Source organism: Serinus canaria, chromosome 3 (genome assembly GCF_022539315.1).
Source record: "Serinus canaria isolate serCan28SL12 chromosome 3, serCan2020, whole genome shotgun sequence".
Classification (NCBI taxonomy): Eukaryota; Metazoa; Chordata; class Aves; order Passeriformes; family Fringillidae; genus Serinus; species Serinus canaria.
The window spans coordinates 86,462,536-86,478,753 of NC_066316.1; the positions used below are offsets into that span (position 1 = coordinate 86,462,536).

The following is a 16,218-nucleotide window of genomic DNA, read 5'->3' on the forward strand; positions in this document are numbered from 1 at the left end:
TGAAGGGGGCCTATAAGGAAGATGGAGAGGGGCTCTTCATCGGGAACTGTAGTGATATGACAAAGAGTAATGGGTTCAAAGAGAAGAAGGTTTAGGTGAGAAAGAAAGTCTGTACTTTGAGGGTGATGAGGCACTGGAACAGATTGTCAATAATGGTGGGTACCCCAACCCTTGCAGGGTTTGACGCCACGTTGGATGAGGCTTTGAGCAACCTGGTCAAGTGCAAGGTGTCTCTGCCCATGGCAGGGAGGTTGGAACTAGATGATCCTTACGATGCCTTCCAATCAAAAGTGTACTTTGAGGCTTTGAGCAACCTGGTCAAGTGCAAGGTGTCTCTGCCCATGGCAGGGAGGTTGGAACTAGATGATCCTTAAGATGCCTTCCAATCAAAAGTGTACTTTGATTCTATGCCATCTAGGAGTCTCCAAGAATTATCTTATTCTTCCTTTCTATCTAGCCTCAACCCAAGTTGGACACTGGACTGTAATAGTCAAGACATCCTTGAATAATATGGCTCCTTAAGCATGAAAAAGTCAAGTTAATACTTTCTCCAACAGAGTATTGAATGGAATTCACTTAACCTAAATTATCTGGAATTGACAAAAGTTAATTTTCCTTTCAAGATTTGTGCTATTTTTCAGGGAGATTGGTTAAATTCTGTTGCTCTAATTAAGGATCAATTATTTTGAATACAATAAAATTTAACTCTTTGAATATAATAGGAAACTAGTTCTCTTTTAGTTCACATTCAGCTCACAGATTTGCCTACGTTTTCAAGCAGTATGGAGAGATAAGAGAGGACTTTTAAAGTGAAGCTGTGAAGCTACCTGATACCACTAAATTATGTCCATCCTATTGTTCATTTAGGGGTTTTCCTGCTGAGTAGCCTTACACATATGGGTCAACCATCCATACTCACTGGGGTGTAGCAGGTACATTCTTCAAGTGTTTCTTTCAGGATTGTTCCATTTGAAGATTCACATGTTTTGAGATTGCTGCCTTAAGTAAACTAAAGCATGCTATGTGGAGGTAATTTTGAGTTAGATTCAGAAGCATATTTTTGATTGTAATGAAAAGTTTACTGTAAATTCACCTCTGAAATACCTCCTGTAGGAACTCAAAAACCTTAAAGAAATGGAAACAAAGTGATAATCCAGTTTAAATGTACATATTGCTTTTGTAGATAACAAGAAAATAGAGTAAACTTTTCTTTTGCATTTAGAAACCTTTTGCAGTCTTACTTTGCCCATCATAATTTTCATGCATTCTCCTTGAAAATCCTGTTTTTACTTTAAAGACAAGTGTACATGTTTTCCTGGCATGACTAAACACTTTCAAAGTTTAAAAACCAAATGAAAGGCAACATGATGATGGATATGAGAAATGTGTATCCTGTTCTAAGTCTATCTGTTTTCACTTTATTCTTTATATAACACTAGTCAGACAAACTGCTTGAAGGAATTTAACTGAAGTAAATACTCCATACATGTTTCAATGAATGTCAATGCTCTTTATCATAATCCTTGATGGTCACTTCCAGGACCTTGTTCTGTGATTGGGCTATAACTAATAAGGGCTCAAGGTTTCTTGTCCATGGTTGTGGACCTTGTGTTGTCAAATGCAGCAGTGTTAAAGGATAAAATAAGTTTAAAACGACTTCTGCCTTCTCTTTTTAATACAGCTGTAGTGCAATAAACTAAATATGACCTATTTAAATTAGTACATAGATTAAGAAAAATTAGAAAAAAATTTCACCACAGGAACACAGTATTTTCCTTGACAATTTCCATTGTTAATATTTTTAGCATTTTTTTTTAATCCCCAGGCACCATAGGCATCATGAATGAATACAACAAAGCTGTGAAATTCAGCAGAGTGATTAGTGGCACAAGAGAGAGTGTAATTTTGAGTAGCATGGGATATTGGTTTTTTCTTCTCTAGTTTGTACTGCAACCACAGTTTTCACTGAGTGTCAATATGATCTAGTATGACACTGTATCATAACTGAACTATAAGTTCATCATTAGAATGTCTGTTGGCTATGGAGGGTCTATTGGAATTTCTATTACTGCTGTCTTTTTAGAGATTTGCTGTTGATTTTGATGCTATTACTTGCTCATGGAATAATTTTTCCCTCTAGTGTTTGCATATGAATCTCTTTTCACATTCAATCTGTAAAGTTCTATGATGCTTTTATTTAGTTTATTTACAGGAAATTTCAGATTGTAAGGTCTGCTTATTTCTTTCCTTCCCCCACTCTCAGATATCCTTTTTATCTGTTTTTAAGTCCTGACCAATGGTACACAATTTTAAAATATATTTTTAATGCAATATCCTTATATAATTTCTGTTTTTCCCATGAGCACTTAATAGCATTGCCCAATTTTAAGCATTCTTTTAACAAATTGACTGGTTAATTGTTTCTCTTTTAGAAACTGAGGACAACTGTCCACCTTTTTTCAATTTAATTTTTTCTGCAGGCGTTTTGAATTCAAGTGCATGATGGCAACTGCTAAAGAGACACACTTAGCTGGAATCACATCAAAAGTTGCTTTGCCTTTTATGTTTTTCAACCTACTGCTCCATGAAACAGTAATAGATTCTACACAAGAACTTAATCTTTATTTAAACTGTGTCATGCTATTTGTCTAATGTACATCAAAGCTGCAATCTCCCATTACAGATTACTTTCTTTACTCACTCTTTGACCTCTGCAGGTCACATCCATGGTCACATAGGGGCTTCATCATGGTCTAAGAAAGAAAACTACAATAAAGAAAACAGGTTAAAAAGTGTGTATTTATGGATTTATTTAGGGGAAGCCATGCCACTTGAAACAGTTTTTCTAGGATCTGGTTTTTTTCTATAACTTCTTCAACTGCATTTTTGGCAGATTTTTAGTCCTTATACTGTTTTGTTGGGCATGCAAAACTGTGAGTGAAGTAAATGAGAGCCATGTGGGGTATAACAGGCATAGAGGACTGGTTTTGAGTGGTAGGGTTCTTGTGAAATCAGGTCACCAACGACCTTCTGCTCCTCACAGATGTTTCCTGAAGTCTCTAGGTGGGGAAACCCATCTGTGCAAAGCTGTCATCAAGCTGGAGGAGCTCCTGGCCCTTTTCAGGGATACCTGTGGAAGGCACTGGTAGCTGATAGAGGCCAGAGACAGGTTGGAGCAGAGACATTATGACATGGGGTTGCAGACATCCTCAGAGACTTTAGCCAAGGTCAACTTAATGTCCTAAGACTGTAGAAACAAGGGTCACAAATACTAAGCACGGACAGCAGAAAGAGTTGTTGGCAATACTACATCAAAAACTCCTCCGTGTATCCTGGAGGAATTGGGACAGACTCCAGACACTTGAGAGTGGGCACAAAGATTGCTTATCTATGTGCTGTTTCTGTGATCTTTTTCTCACTATCAGAACTGCTTAACAGAATTTTAGGCTGGCTGGTAAGCTGGTTTTGACAGGATTGGAGTTTATTTTCTTCATAGGAGTTAGTATGGGGCTGTGCTTTTGATTTTTGATGAAAACTGTATTGATAACACAGTCATGTTTTAGGTATTGTCAAACAGCCTATACAGAGCCAAGGTCTTTTCTGCTCCTCACCTCACAGTGAGGAGTCTGAGTGTACACAAGGAGTTGGGAGGGACCTCAACTAGGACAGCTGACCCCAGGAGACCAAAGGGACATTCCATACCATTCCATATACAGTGTAGGGTGTTGTGCTCAGCAGATAAAGCTGGGGGAAGAAGGAAAACAGGGAGCATTTTTAGTGTTATAGCCTTAGTCTTCCCAAGTCACTGCTATATGTGATGGTGCTCTGCTCTCCTGGGGACGGCTGGACACCTGCTTGCCCATGAGAAGGTGTGAATTCCTTGTTTTGCTTTGCTTGTATGCACAGTTTTTGCTTTACCTATTACACTGTTTTTATTGCAACTCACAAGTTTTCTCATTTTTACCCTTCTGACTCTCTCCCCCATCACAAGAGGGGGAAATAAGCATGCAGCTGTGTTGGGCTTAGTTGTCAGGGTTAAACCATGGCAGCTAACAGTACACTAGAATAAAGTAAAATTCCCTGGTTTAATACTGTTATGCCTATCATTAAAGACTAGCTCCCAGAAACTCTGAAAAGCAAGTTCAATACTCTCTGCATCACTACTCTGTCTATATTTACAGTACAACTATAAGGAAGAAATAAGGGTTGTGTATTTTGAGGTGTAGGCAAATTCACTGTCTAGCATGTTCAATATTGCCTAAACAAATGCCATATGTTTTAAATGTTGTCTAGTAAACAAGGAATCATTTGCAAATAATTAGGATTGGCAAAAATAATGCAGAATTTACTAAGATTTATTAATTTTGTGATGAAAAACAAAAAGGCACAAAGAACTGCATGGTATATAATTTAGAATATTAGCGTATATTGCAAACTCAGAGAGTGGAAGTAAAATTTTGCAGTCATTGTAATTTATGGCTGTTCCTTTATTATATATACCTAATACATCATGCTTAAATTTGGTGTTTTTAAATACACATCAAAATAAAGTGAACTAAATATCATAGTCCCAAGGAGCAGCAAACATGGGCTGCCATACAAGGGTGGAGTGCTGGAAGGGGAAAGTGACCATGACATAAGTGACAAGAGGCACCATCCCATAGCATCCATATGGGAAAGAGTGTCTGGGGATGGTGCTCAGAGGCAGCCAACAGTCCAGTGGTACTCAGACACATAAACAGCAAGGAGAGAGGAGCTCAAGAGAGTAAGTCAAATATTTAGGACCGGGTCAAGGCCCAAGTAATCAAGATATAAGGACAAGTGCCTACTCAATTGCAGCATAGCCCAGATGAGTATCAAGGATCAGAACTTGGCCTCAAATGCAGCACCTGAGGAAGGTAGGGGGCACCTACAAAACAACCTCCATCCCTCTAACAGCACCATCTCTGTTAATTCACATCACTTTGATCCATGGTTGAAGTCCATCCTACCAAAGCTGCTCAAGCACAGGAAGGAATTTAACAAAGAGGTCATGTAACGTTGGAAAGTGGAAAGAGGAGGTTCATTCTTGACCAAAACATGATGGCATGATGTTACTAAAAATTTCCTGGTTTATTATCTTTTTTTGAGAGATTTTCTTTTCCAGAGAAGTTGTTAAAGTCAAATATCATCTGTGGGTGTTTCTCCAATCTCACTTATAATGTGCTGTATTTTTTGTTATTGGTATGTAATACCAGTTATTAATAGAAAGAACACATAATCCTTAAAATGTTAGACCAGAATGCAGATCATTTGGGATTAATTTTTGTTGAAATTTTGAAAAAATCTACCTGCTTTATTCTCCTCTAGTGCAAAATAGAGCAATGTGCTGCTTTTCATCCAGCCCTATATAAGTTTAAGAGTTAGATTTTCTTCAAGTATCTCTGTGTCCATACAAATCCCAGTTTTGAAATTTGCTTAGTCTTCATGAGTTACATAGAGCCAGCTGGGCTTATAAATAGGAAGATTTTATCCTTGCCAAAAGCAGATGTAAGGTATAGCAGTTCTCATAAACCCTTTCAAATTTCATGTCATGACATCATTTTATCTCATGAGATGACATCAGCATTTTGCAGTTATTTCCTTTCTTTGCTGATTTCCTATATTTTAATTGTATTTCATACAGAGCTTTTATTTTTTTACTCTTCACTCACTCACATAATTTGTTTCCTTCATGATTTTATTGCTAAATAAACAATCTCTTGGTATTTATTTTCTATACTCCCTCAGGTTTTCTTCATTGCTTTTACAAGATGTTTTTGTTTATTCAATTTTTTTTTGTTTATTATTGTTAATTGTAGAGCTCCCTTAATAATTTTTTAAAAATAATTTTTAATTTTTTTTTATGCATGAAGGCTAATAATGATTTTGCGAAGAATAAAAAATGGTAAAAACCACTAATTTTTAAATAGTTCAGATTTATCCCATATAAATATTGTAATTAAGCACATTTTCATTACCACTAAAAATGAAATTTGTATATGACACCAGAATGATGAATAATTACATGAATGAAGGACAAAATGTAAGTGGGCAAGAACTCTTCTGCATTAGATATGGAATAGCTTTCTTTTTGAAGTGTCTAAAAGGAAAAAAAAAATCTTTGGTAAAGGCCTATTTTAGTAACACCTGAGAAAATCTCATTATGAAATAGGTATGAAAAGATGGGCTGCTGAATGTAGGATTTATAAATCTTTGCAATAATATAGACCATAGACTTCTATTTCTGATAACAGTAACAGATGTAATAGCAGTTATAATGAACATAATAGTTCAAGGCTGTTACCTTAAATGAAAAAAAGTGCTAAATGACCCAAACTGCACATTTGATACTCCATTATCTAATGGTATCTTTGAACATCATGAGATTATGAAGATAACAGAATGGTCTCAAAATAGAAATATTATGAGTATTCAGCAGCAAGAATAGTAGTTTTTTGCAGATGTGTGTCCTTTCTTTCTTTCTATGGGGAGTTAATTCCCAGGGGTGAAAATACAGAGGCAGAGAGAGGAAATTACTATTAACATACTTGCCTAGATTTGGCTCTATGTGGCTAGAGTACTGAAACTCTTTGAAGGCAAAATTTAGATCCAGTAACTAAATTAAAATCAAAACTATTCTGATAGAAGGGTTAAATATAGTTTATACCCTTTTTGAGTTTAATATTCTTAACTCCAAGTCTCCTGTCATTACTATTAGTTTGTTATAGTCCATGCTTTTCTGGTATCTTAAACAGTTCTGGCCACTCTGCTGCACGAAGGTCATTGGGACAGGTTCACATGTTCAGCATATCACTAATAGGACATAGCTACATTTTAGATGTTTTCATCCCAAATTACATAGAAATAGGAGAGACTGAATATGACCCTTTAATGTTATCCTATAATTGCTGTCATATCATTGTTTTTTTTAAATTCTTCAACTAAAGGTTTCCACAAATAGTATCTTTTCTTTGTCCTTTGAAAGTTCTCTGATCTTTCAGCCTAGTCCAGAGTATGGACCGAAATACCCTTGAAGAACTTTGGGGAAAATGAGGACATTTAAGGAAATCACATACTGTTGCATCATAATCCACATGCCCTTTTGCAATAAACCGGTGCAGTGTGTTGACCCTGGGTAGATGCCAGGAGCCCACCAAAACTGTTCCATCACTTCCCTCCACAGTGGACAGAGGAGAGAAAATATAATGAAGGGTTTGTGACTTGAGATAAGGACAGAGTGATCACTTCCCAGACACAGTCATGGGCACAACATTTGAATTAGAGATATTAATTGAATTTATTACTAAAAAAAACAGAGCAGAATAACGAGAAGTAAAATTACACAGGGAGACAGGGAGTAAGGATTATGGTCAGTTCACCACAAGCTGATTCTGCTGCTGCTCCAGAAGAGGAGTCCTTCCTCTGCTCCAGGATGGGGAGCTTCCCAAGGAAGACAGTTCCCCACAAACTTGTCTAATGTGAGTCCATCCAACAGACAACAGTTCTCTACAAACTGCTGCAGTGAGGGATACTTTTCCATGAGGTGCAGTCCTTCAGGAATAGGCTGCTGCAGCATGAGCTCCTCCCAGGGTCTCAAGTTCTACCAGGCAACCTGCTCCAGCATGGACTTCTCCGTCCACTAGTCTGCAGATCACTGCCAGGATCCTGCTCCAGCATGGATGTCCTGCATGTCCTACAAGTTCACAGCCTCCTCTCAGGCATCTACCAGCTTCCACATGGGTCTCTTTCAAGGGCTGCAGGTGGATCTCTGTGTCCCCATGGCCATCCATGGGCTGCAGGGGCACAGATGCCTCACCATGGGCTGCACCAGGGGCTGCAGAGGAATCTCAGCTCTGGTACCTGGAGCACCTCCTGCCCCTTCCTCTGCACTGACCTTGGAGTCTGCAGAGCTGTTCCTCTCACATTTTCACACTCTGCTCTTCTCTGGCTGCAGTTGCAACAGCACAATAACTTCTTCTTCTTAAAACTTTTATCTCATAGGTCTTACCACCATTTCTGTGATTGGCCCAGCATTGGCCACTGTCATGTCCATCTCGGAGCTGGCTGGCATTGGCTCTGCTGGACATTGAGAAAGCCATCCCTCTAACTCTCCCACTACCAAAACCAGGCCTTGCAAACCCAATAAAACTACATGTGTGTAGGTGTAGAAAAATATGCATCTACGTTATTTTTACACACACTGTGCAAAAATGAAAGCAATGGGAACAAATTTCAAACTTTAAATGCTATTGTTTGTTTACATTGAATGGCTTCCCTTGTAAGATAAATTTTCCTTACAATAACTTTCTCATTTGTAAATATTAGTTTAGCGGCCACTGTCTTAAAGGGGAATATAAATATCTGAGAGTGTCAGAAAAGGATCCTGAAGGGAAAAAAGACTAAAAGAGAGAAATAGCTTTGTATTTAAGACAAATTAAGGTATTACTGATGCAAAGCTATGGAACATTTCTAAGGTATTTAACATAATATTGGGTTTTCATCATTTTCATTATGACTCTAGCCAAAAGCTTCATAATCTTATTTTGGTCTTATTTTTGTAATCACTCATCTCAATGCAATAAAATTTGCTAGATATATTCAAGGGACAGAAAAGGCTAGTCTATAAATTATATAGTCCTGGAGGACTCTGTAATCTATCATCTTTGACTGAAATAAATAAAAATCTCAAGCATATGATTAAGGGCATTTGATCTTCAAATATATTCTTTGAAAAGTAAGGATTTAATGAAGGGTTTTGTTAAATGTATAAGAAAAGAAAAGAGTTGAGTAGTGGTTGCATGTTTTCTTTAAAAAGCAAATATTCTCAGACCTACATCTTTGGAATATCTACTTTTATAATAAACTGTTAAATGATTATCAGAAAAATAATAATGGTTAAAGTTTATTACTAAATCTTAGATGTTCCTGTTTAGTTCCTCGTTTTGCCTCAGATTCCATATCTTAATTTTATTACCATTAATTTTATCATCAGAGGGAAGGAATATGAAGAGTACACCTTCAATCTCTTGTGCACACAAGTACACTAGAGATTGAAAGTAAATAAATATCAAATTTTTAGCAAGAATAAAAATAGGAAAAAATTGACCTTTTTTGCAGTGTTGGAGTTCTGATTGGTTCCTTTGACTTATTCCAATTTCCAATCACTAATTAGATGTTGCACTTGATTTGTTGTACGTTTTCTTTTATGTAATGTGGTTTTAATATTCAACTGTATTTGGGGTGAAAACAGAAATATTTACCTCTGTTTGAATTCCTAGGGTGCCATGGAAAATAGATGTGAACCTTAAGGAGCAAGTGTTCTGAAGTTATCTTCAGTAATGAAGGATATCTGAAAGGAGACTTTCATTGGTCAGGTGAAATGATGACTACGAAATCAGCATTTTGCATGGTAGTGTGCTTTTTTCAACTTTGCATTGTCAGTGGGCAGGTAATATGTGAGAGAAAAATGATTACTGAATGGAGAACAGAACCCAAACCTACTGTAATAAAATGGACACCAAGGGAAAATGTCTGTTCAGACTTTTACACTGAATGTTGGAATATGAATAAAAGTATTAGTGGTGAAATCTCTGAAGAACACAACCTCAGTATCCCTCAGATATGCCCTTTACAGCTTCAACTAGGGGATGGTCTCTTCATCTCCTCTGAGCCGTCCTTTCAGTCTTATGGAATGAATCTGGTAAATGTCTCCAAGGAAGAATTTATTAACTGCCCTAAAGCTGACTTTCTTCAAGACCAGTTGATTTTTGTTTGCCAGATAAGAGGACTGCACCAAGTGGACCCTAACTGGCTCGGTGTTGGAACTCACTACTTTGCAGAACTTCACAAGAGAGGTCCGCTCTTGTGCAACATGGGCCTTCGTCTGAATGTTACCGTGAAGCAGCAGCTTTGCCAACAGTCTCTGGGTGCACCACTGTGCTCTGGGCATGGAAGATGTCTAAGCCACCTTTGGGAGAAAACATATAATTGCCATTGTTTCTCACACTACTCTGGAACGTTCTGCCAGAAGTTTGATGTATGCTCCACTAAACCTTGCCACAACAATGCCTCCTGCACTGAGAAATCAGAGCTTTCTGGAGATTCTTACGAATGCACGTGTCCTCCAAAGTTCTCAGGTATTTCTTTTCTCCTCTAAGGGTAAACATTATATAGATCATACACTTTTCTTAACAGATGATAAAACAATACGAACAACGCTAGAAAGACTTTTGTATCATTTGATTACCCATGGCTGCTACCATACCCGCAGGGTCACTTTTACATGGTGTCCCTTATGGGAGACTGTGCAGGCATTTGAAGACAGATTGTACTTGCAGACAGTCATAAATACATTGTCAGGAAAAACAGAATAAGTTCTTATCATGCTTCTTTCCGGCTTAAGCATGAGATATAAACAAATGCTTCTTGACTTATAGAAGTAACTGGTTTACTTTTTTTGTTCTGCAGTTCAGGTTCTGAGACCGAAAAACAACCTCATTTGGAGTAAGGTCCCCCTCAAATAGCTGGTTAACCAAACTGGTGAAAAAGAGTGATTTTGTTAAAATGAATAATGATTTCATTCAATCATTCAGAACTCCCCTCCATTTTCATTTAAAGACTTTTCAGATTACATTAGTGATTTTTTTTAAATCAAAATTCAGTTTAACTGAAAGGTCAAACCTTAACTTAGAAGAACAAGCAAAATAAAATACTTAGAACTTTCTTCCAGATTGTTCTGTCCCTTAAAGTTGTTTTCAAAGGCAATTTGTTAAACATACTGTTATTATCAAATAAAATATGTCACAAATGAAAAAACAAAAATAAAGTAATCCTCCTAGGAAATATTATAGCACTTACCCCAAACTCATTGGATAAACTGAATTTGGGTTTCAATTACAGAGAATACAACATAACTGGCTAAGCTCTTATCTAATCATTACCTTTATTTCATGTAGGAAAAAAAATTGGATTAAGTAAATTGTGGGGATGTTGCTCCTGCATTCAGACCAATAGCGATTGGGTATGTTTTAGAAAGTACCAGAAACATTTATTCTCATCAAAAAAGAATCATTGTAGCTCTTTCTGTGCTTGTGGAGCAGAATTCTTGAAATGTTCCCCTGTGGGACTGAATTTCTATGATCTCACAAGAGGGATGTTATGCTATGAAGCACAGCTGATGGCTTAGGAATGAGTGAGGTTCATAGAATACACTTCATAGAAATGAAGCTTATGTTGCATAAAGACTGCTGTAATTTATTTTTAATTGCTTTTCAAAGTGCATAATAATTTGGTTACTAATGCATTTGCCAATGGAAGATTATGCAGGTATGAATAAGTCAATGTTGTGAGAAATTTTTTTTATAATTATGAACAGTGTAATAAGATAGTGGAAAACATTGATGATATGCAGTATGTTTTATATTTTCTTTATCATTACTGAAGGCTGTGTAAAATGTTGTGAAAATAACAGTACTAAAAGTGTCTGGTACTAATTGAACTCAAATTAATGAAAAAAATTGCAAGCAATTCAGTTAAAAGCAATCATCATGCTTAATCCTATCAACAAGAAATGCTTAAAACATTTTTTTAGCCTATATGAGAAAGTTTTAGGTTATGCCATCATCTAACAATACTGGTCTCATAAATATGAAAATAAGAAGAATTAGGAGACTAAATCACCATATATTATGGGCAGGGTTACACAAGAGTAAGGGAGGGAGGAAAAAGTGCCTCCCATAACATAAAGTCTATTAGAAATTTGAACTCTTTTTGACGTATGAATAATGTCATGGTAATAATTCAAGAGGTAAGCATAATTAAATTGTATTTAGACCTGTATGCTATAATAGCATTAACAGCTTATACCTGGAATTGTAATTTCCAGAAAGCTGCATGTTTAAAAAATTCTCACACTTCCACTCCACCTAAGAACACCTTTTGTTCTCAATGCAGAAAGAAACTGTAAGCTAAATTCATGTTAAAAAGAAATAAATACTACAGTTCTAGTAGCACTTCTGCATTTTAAGGTATATGTGAATTTGTAGCTGTCTGTTAGATGAAGTTAAGCACAGTATGTGACCACAAAAGTAGATTAACATCTTTCTGACTTGCCTTAGAAGTTCAGTAAGTCTGGTGCAAACTAATGAACAATGTTGACACAAACACCTTCCTATCCATTTGCCTGTCTATTTTGTAGCTATAAATTTGACATTTATAAAACGTTTACCAAACTCCCTAAATATTTACTAAATAATGATCCTATTATTCCTTTGACACAGGTAAAAATTGCACAGAAATAGTTGGACAATGCCAGCCATCCACATGTTTCAATGGTAACTGCATCAACGTTACTCCAAACACTTTTCTTTGTGAGTGTGACAAGGGCTTTACAGGTAGGAAACACCTTTTTTTCCTGTCTTACAATAATAATTTTATCTGTTATAGTAATGTATGAAATTTTGTTCTAATAGAAAAGTTATTTTTGATGATTATTGCACAGATTGCCATATCCTTAGATTGTGTAAAAATAGTCTTTGTAAAATATAGAAGTCAGACTTCCAAATTACTCATGTACTGAAGTAAAACCATATAAATTATAAAAGCTTTTCATAATCAGATGCCATCCACAAGTATCTTTCTTCTATTGGCAGTATAACAGAGGAAGACTTAATCACTGACTCCCTAGTTCTCAAATACAGAGTTATCAAGAATCAGAACTCTTCCTGGATGGATGAATTTGAATACATTTATATTCCTAATTTCAATATCCTCTTGTAGATGTACTAGAAATATAAGATGGAAATGATCTAAAGAGTCAATTATGTAATATTTTACGGGTGCAACTTGATGAAAAGAAAGAATATAATTGGTTTATTTATTATATATAGGACAAATCAGATGTTTTCATAAGAAAAGCTGACTGAAAAAATGTATCTAAAACCATCCTCTTGTAAACACTTTTTTGGAGGATTAGGATAGCAGTGAAAAATGATTTATTCTTGTGCTTCACTACAGAAGTTCATTGTATGGGTGTGAAAAATGTAGTAGCACTCAGAAGAACATTCTTGAAGAAGAAGCTAAGTATAAAGCTAGCTCGTGAATATCCAAAGACAGTAACATTTTCAAAATGTCTCTTTCTTGGAAGCATCACTTATCTTGTCAATTTCAGAATATAAAGAAATAATTAAATTGAAATGAAGAGTTTAAAAAAACCCCAAAACATAGTGAAGTTAGAGGAATCAAAGAGCCAGTCTTTATTTTCATAGTGAAAGACTGAAGATTCTTGTCGATATTTTAATTAAGTCTGTATTGAAATATATTTTAAAAAAATGGGATAGACCTGCTGAATTCTAAATTCCTAGTAAGTCTCTTTGCTATTCTCCCTTTCTTCCCTTTCTTTTACTATAGAAGCATCATGGTCAGCCTAATTCTGTGAAAACTAATAAAAAACCTCCCTCTTTTTATTAAAAAAAAAAAAATCCATTAGTAAAGTTTTCTAGAACTGGTTTTCCACCTCCTCATGGTCCATATCTTTTTAGAACACTTACCTTTGTGGTTTCACACAAATTGTGTAGGCACATCACTTCTGAAATTTTCCCTACGAAAATCTTTTTTAATCCTTGCAATTTTGACATAGTGAGGGATGGGAGAAATGAGACAGGAGAAACAACTTTCCAGATGTAGTAAATACATATCCATAATGACATGAAAATGGTTTAATATTCTGACCTACTGGAGGGCAAGATAGTCTGCAATCTACTCTTCAACAGCTGGTAAGGATTGAGAAAGAAAAAAGGAGACTATGAGTGTTACTAGCTGCCTTTTTATTGTCCACTTATCTAAAAGAAAATGGGGAATAATTTCTTGTTTCTAAGAATAAGTATCTTAGGAGGAGAAGGATTTTAACAATTTTTTCTGGTTCTGTAGTATAACAGGACTGATTGACTAACACACAGTATAATTTTACAATTATTTACTAATCAAATGTGGTGGTTTAAGTCTACATGTCTTCCTATGGTCCTGCATAAAGGTGTTTGCTAGCACAAAGGCAATTTTAGAAATAGCTACCTAAAAGAATACTACTATGTGAAAAAGATTTTTTTCTAGGAAAACAGGCATTTTCCTATTGTTGTTCCATTGCAGCTGTATTGTAGTCTCAGCCAAGGTGAGTTGTGTAATTACCAATCATGCAATTTGAATGCTATTTTTATTGTGTGAAATTGGCAGAAAATTCAAAACATTCTTCTGTCTTGATATTGAACTTGCACACAGAAAACAAAACAAACAAACAATATTGTGCACATTAGGTTTAAGATTTTGTTAACTTTGTTTTCTCTTTTTCCTAAAATGAGTCAAGACACTAACTAGTTCACAGGATCTCAATGAAAATATGTGTTACTCAATATTGATTGGAAGTAAATAAAATAAAAATGCTCTGAAAGCATTTATCCAAAATAAGTAAAGATTGCTGCGTCCAAGAACATAACAATGTTCACAAGGATAGAATGGGTCTATTAAACAAGCAAAGTAAATTCTCAGTTCAATGATATATTTTTCTTTTTTATTAAGTGATTCATTCATTCACTGAGCTCTCAAAATTCTCTTTACTGACGGACGAGTTTTAGCATAACAGGAAATAGCTTGCATTAAGTTTGTCAGTATTCTTATGACTGAATACTCCAATTCATACCAGAATTTGCACCCTTACAATTATTAAGAGGCATTTAGAGGAAGGGAAGATGGTTAAAACAAAGACAGGGTGGGTGCAGAGAGGAAGGAGGGAAAAACAGGCTGGTAGTGTGTAAGAACTTGCTGCACAGTACTCTTGTCTGACTGAGACCTGCACTGAATCACTGTAGTGATTCAGATTTTTTTTATTAAATATTTTCTTTACTCTCTTTCCATATAATCTCACTCTCTCCCCAACTATGTGTTCTAAGGTTCCAATGCCAGAACTGGAAAGAAAAAATTGCTGAATTTGGTGTCTGCAATTTGAGTTAGACCACTGGTGGTAGTGGTCCTAATAACTTTGGTGCCAGCATTTGGAGTAAAGGAGGGTCTCAGCATCAGCAAGCTGAAGGGAGAGCACAGATTGTAGGAGTGTATGTCTGAAGAGAGTCAATTTTGTGCCAGCAAAAGGCATCAGACTCTGGGTGATGGTAGCTCACATGCCTAGTGTCAATTGAGCAGGTGACAGCCACAGCATCAGCAAATGAAGAGGGGAGCAAGGGGGCTAGGGCCTGTGTGCACTGGACAGAGCCACTTGGAAGATAAAATGTTTATATTTTCCCCTAAGCTAGTCTCTGAGTGTATGTGCAGATGTGCATGTGCGTGTGTGTCTGTGTGCCTGTGCAATTCATTAGCACCCTTCAAGCAGGACTGTTTGTTGAGTAGGAGGCACAGGATCTGGGCATTAATATGAGATGAGCTGAGGTCCCACACTGCTATTGAAAGGGTTCATAAAAATGTTGGTCTTTGGGAAACAGAGGATAAGGGGCTGTGTGTTGAATGGATTCACAAATGTGTTGGTCCTTTTGAAACAAAGGGTAAGGGGCTGTGTATCTTTACTAGCAAACTTCCATCCTTATCAGTCAAAGACTAAAATTTGGCTGTTTGTACATATGTTTTATGTGAGTTCTGGGTGGATGCTGGTAAAGGCAATGCCTTATCTGTGGGTAGTCTATGTAGCTGGCTGCATTAGTGTCCTCTGCATGTGTGCATCTCTGGCATCCATGTTCACCTTGGCTGCTGGCTGAGCCTGCAAACAGGAAAGCAGCAGTTGCAATCATTGTATGGATGGGATCCCCAGGTCTTTGGGTTGACTGAACTGGGATTTAGCAGCTGGGAAGGAGGTTCTCCAGGCTCCAGAGTCCACCAGAGCAAGTGTCTATACAGAGAGGATGTCCCAACAATTTTGATGGATGTTACTGTTCTGTTCTAATGGGACTCATTCACAACCCACAGGAAACAACATCTTAGCTACCTCTATAATGGTACTGCTCAGTATGCTTACCCTAGATAACATTTAGTGGATTAAGAGAAGTAGTTTTCCATTTGAATATGTTTTGTTGAATCTGTGTGGGGTTTTGCTCATTAGGTGGGAAGATGGGACTGATTATAAAACAAACCTTTGTAGAGCACTTGAGATTGAGTTTTTTTCACGCATTCCTGTATTAGAGACTTGAATTTCCTGCCTTC

At 36.5% G+C, this 16,218-nt stretch overlaps 1 protein-coding gene across 1 annotated transcript in view; it reads left to right on the plus strand.

Annotated features, from left to right (window-relative positions):
* The first annotated feature begins 9,403 nt into the window (after positions 1-9,403).
* Positions 9,404-16,218, plus strand: part of EYS (eyes shut homolog) — a 700,331-nt gene continuing 693,516 nt past the window's right edge. The window contains exons 1-2 of the mRNA XM_050973021.1: positions 9,404-10,157; positions 12,300-12,413. Of these exons, the coding sequence (XP_050828978.1) occupies positions 9,404-10,157; positions 12,300-12,413 (868 nt within the window). The remainder of the gene's footprint in view (positions 10,158-12,299; positions 12,414-16,218) is intronic.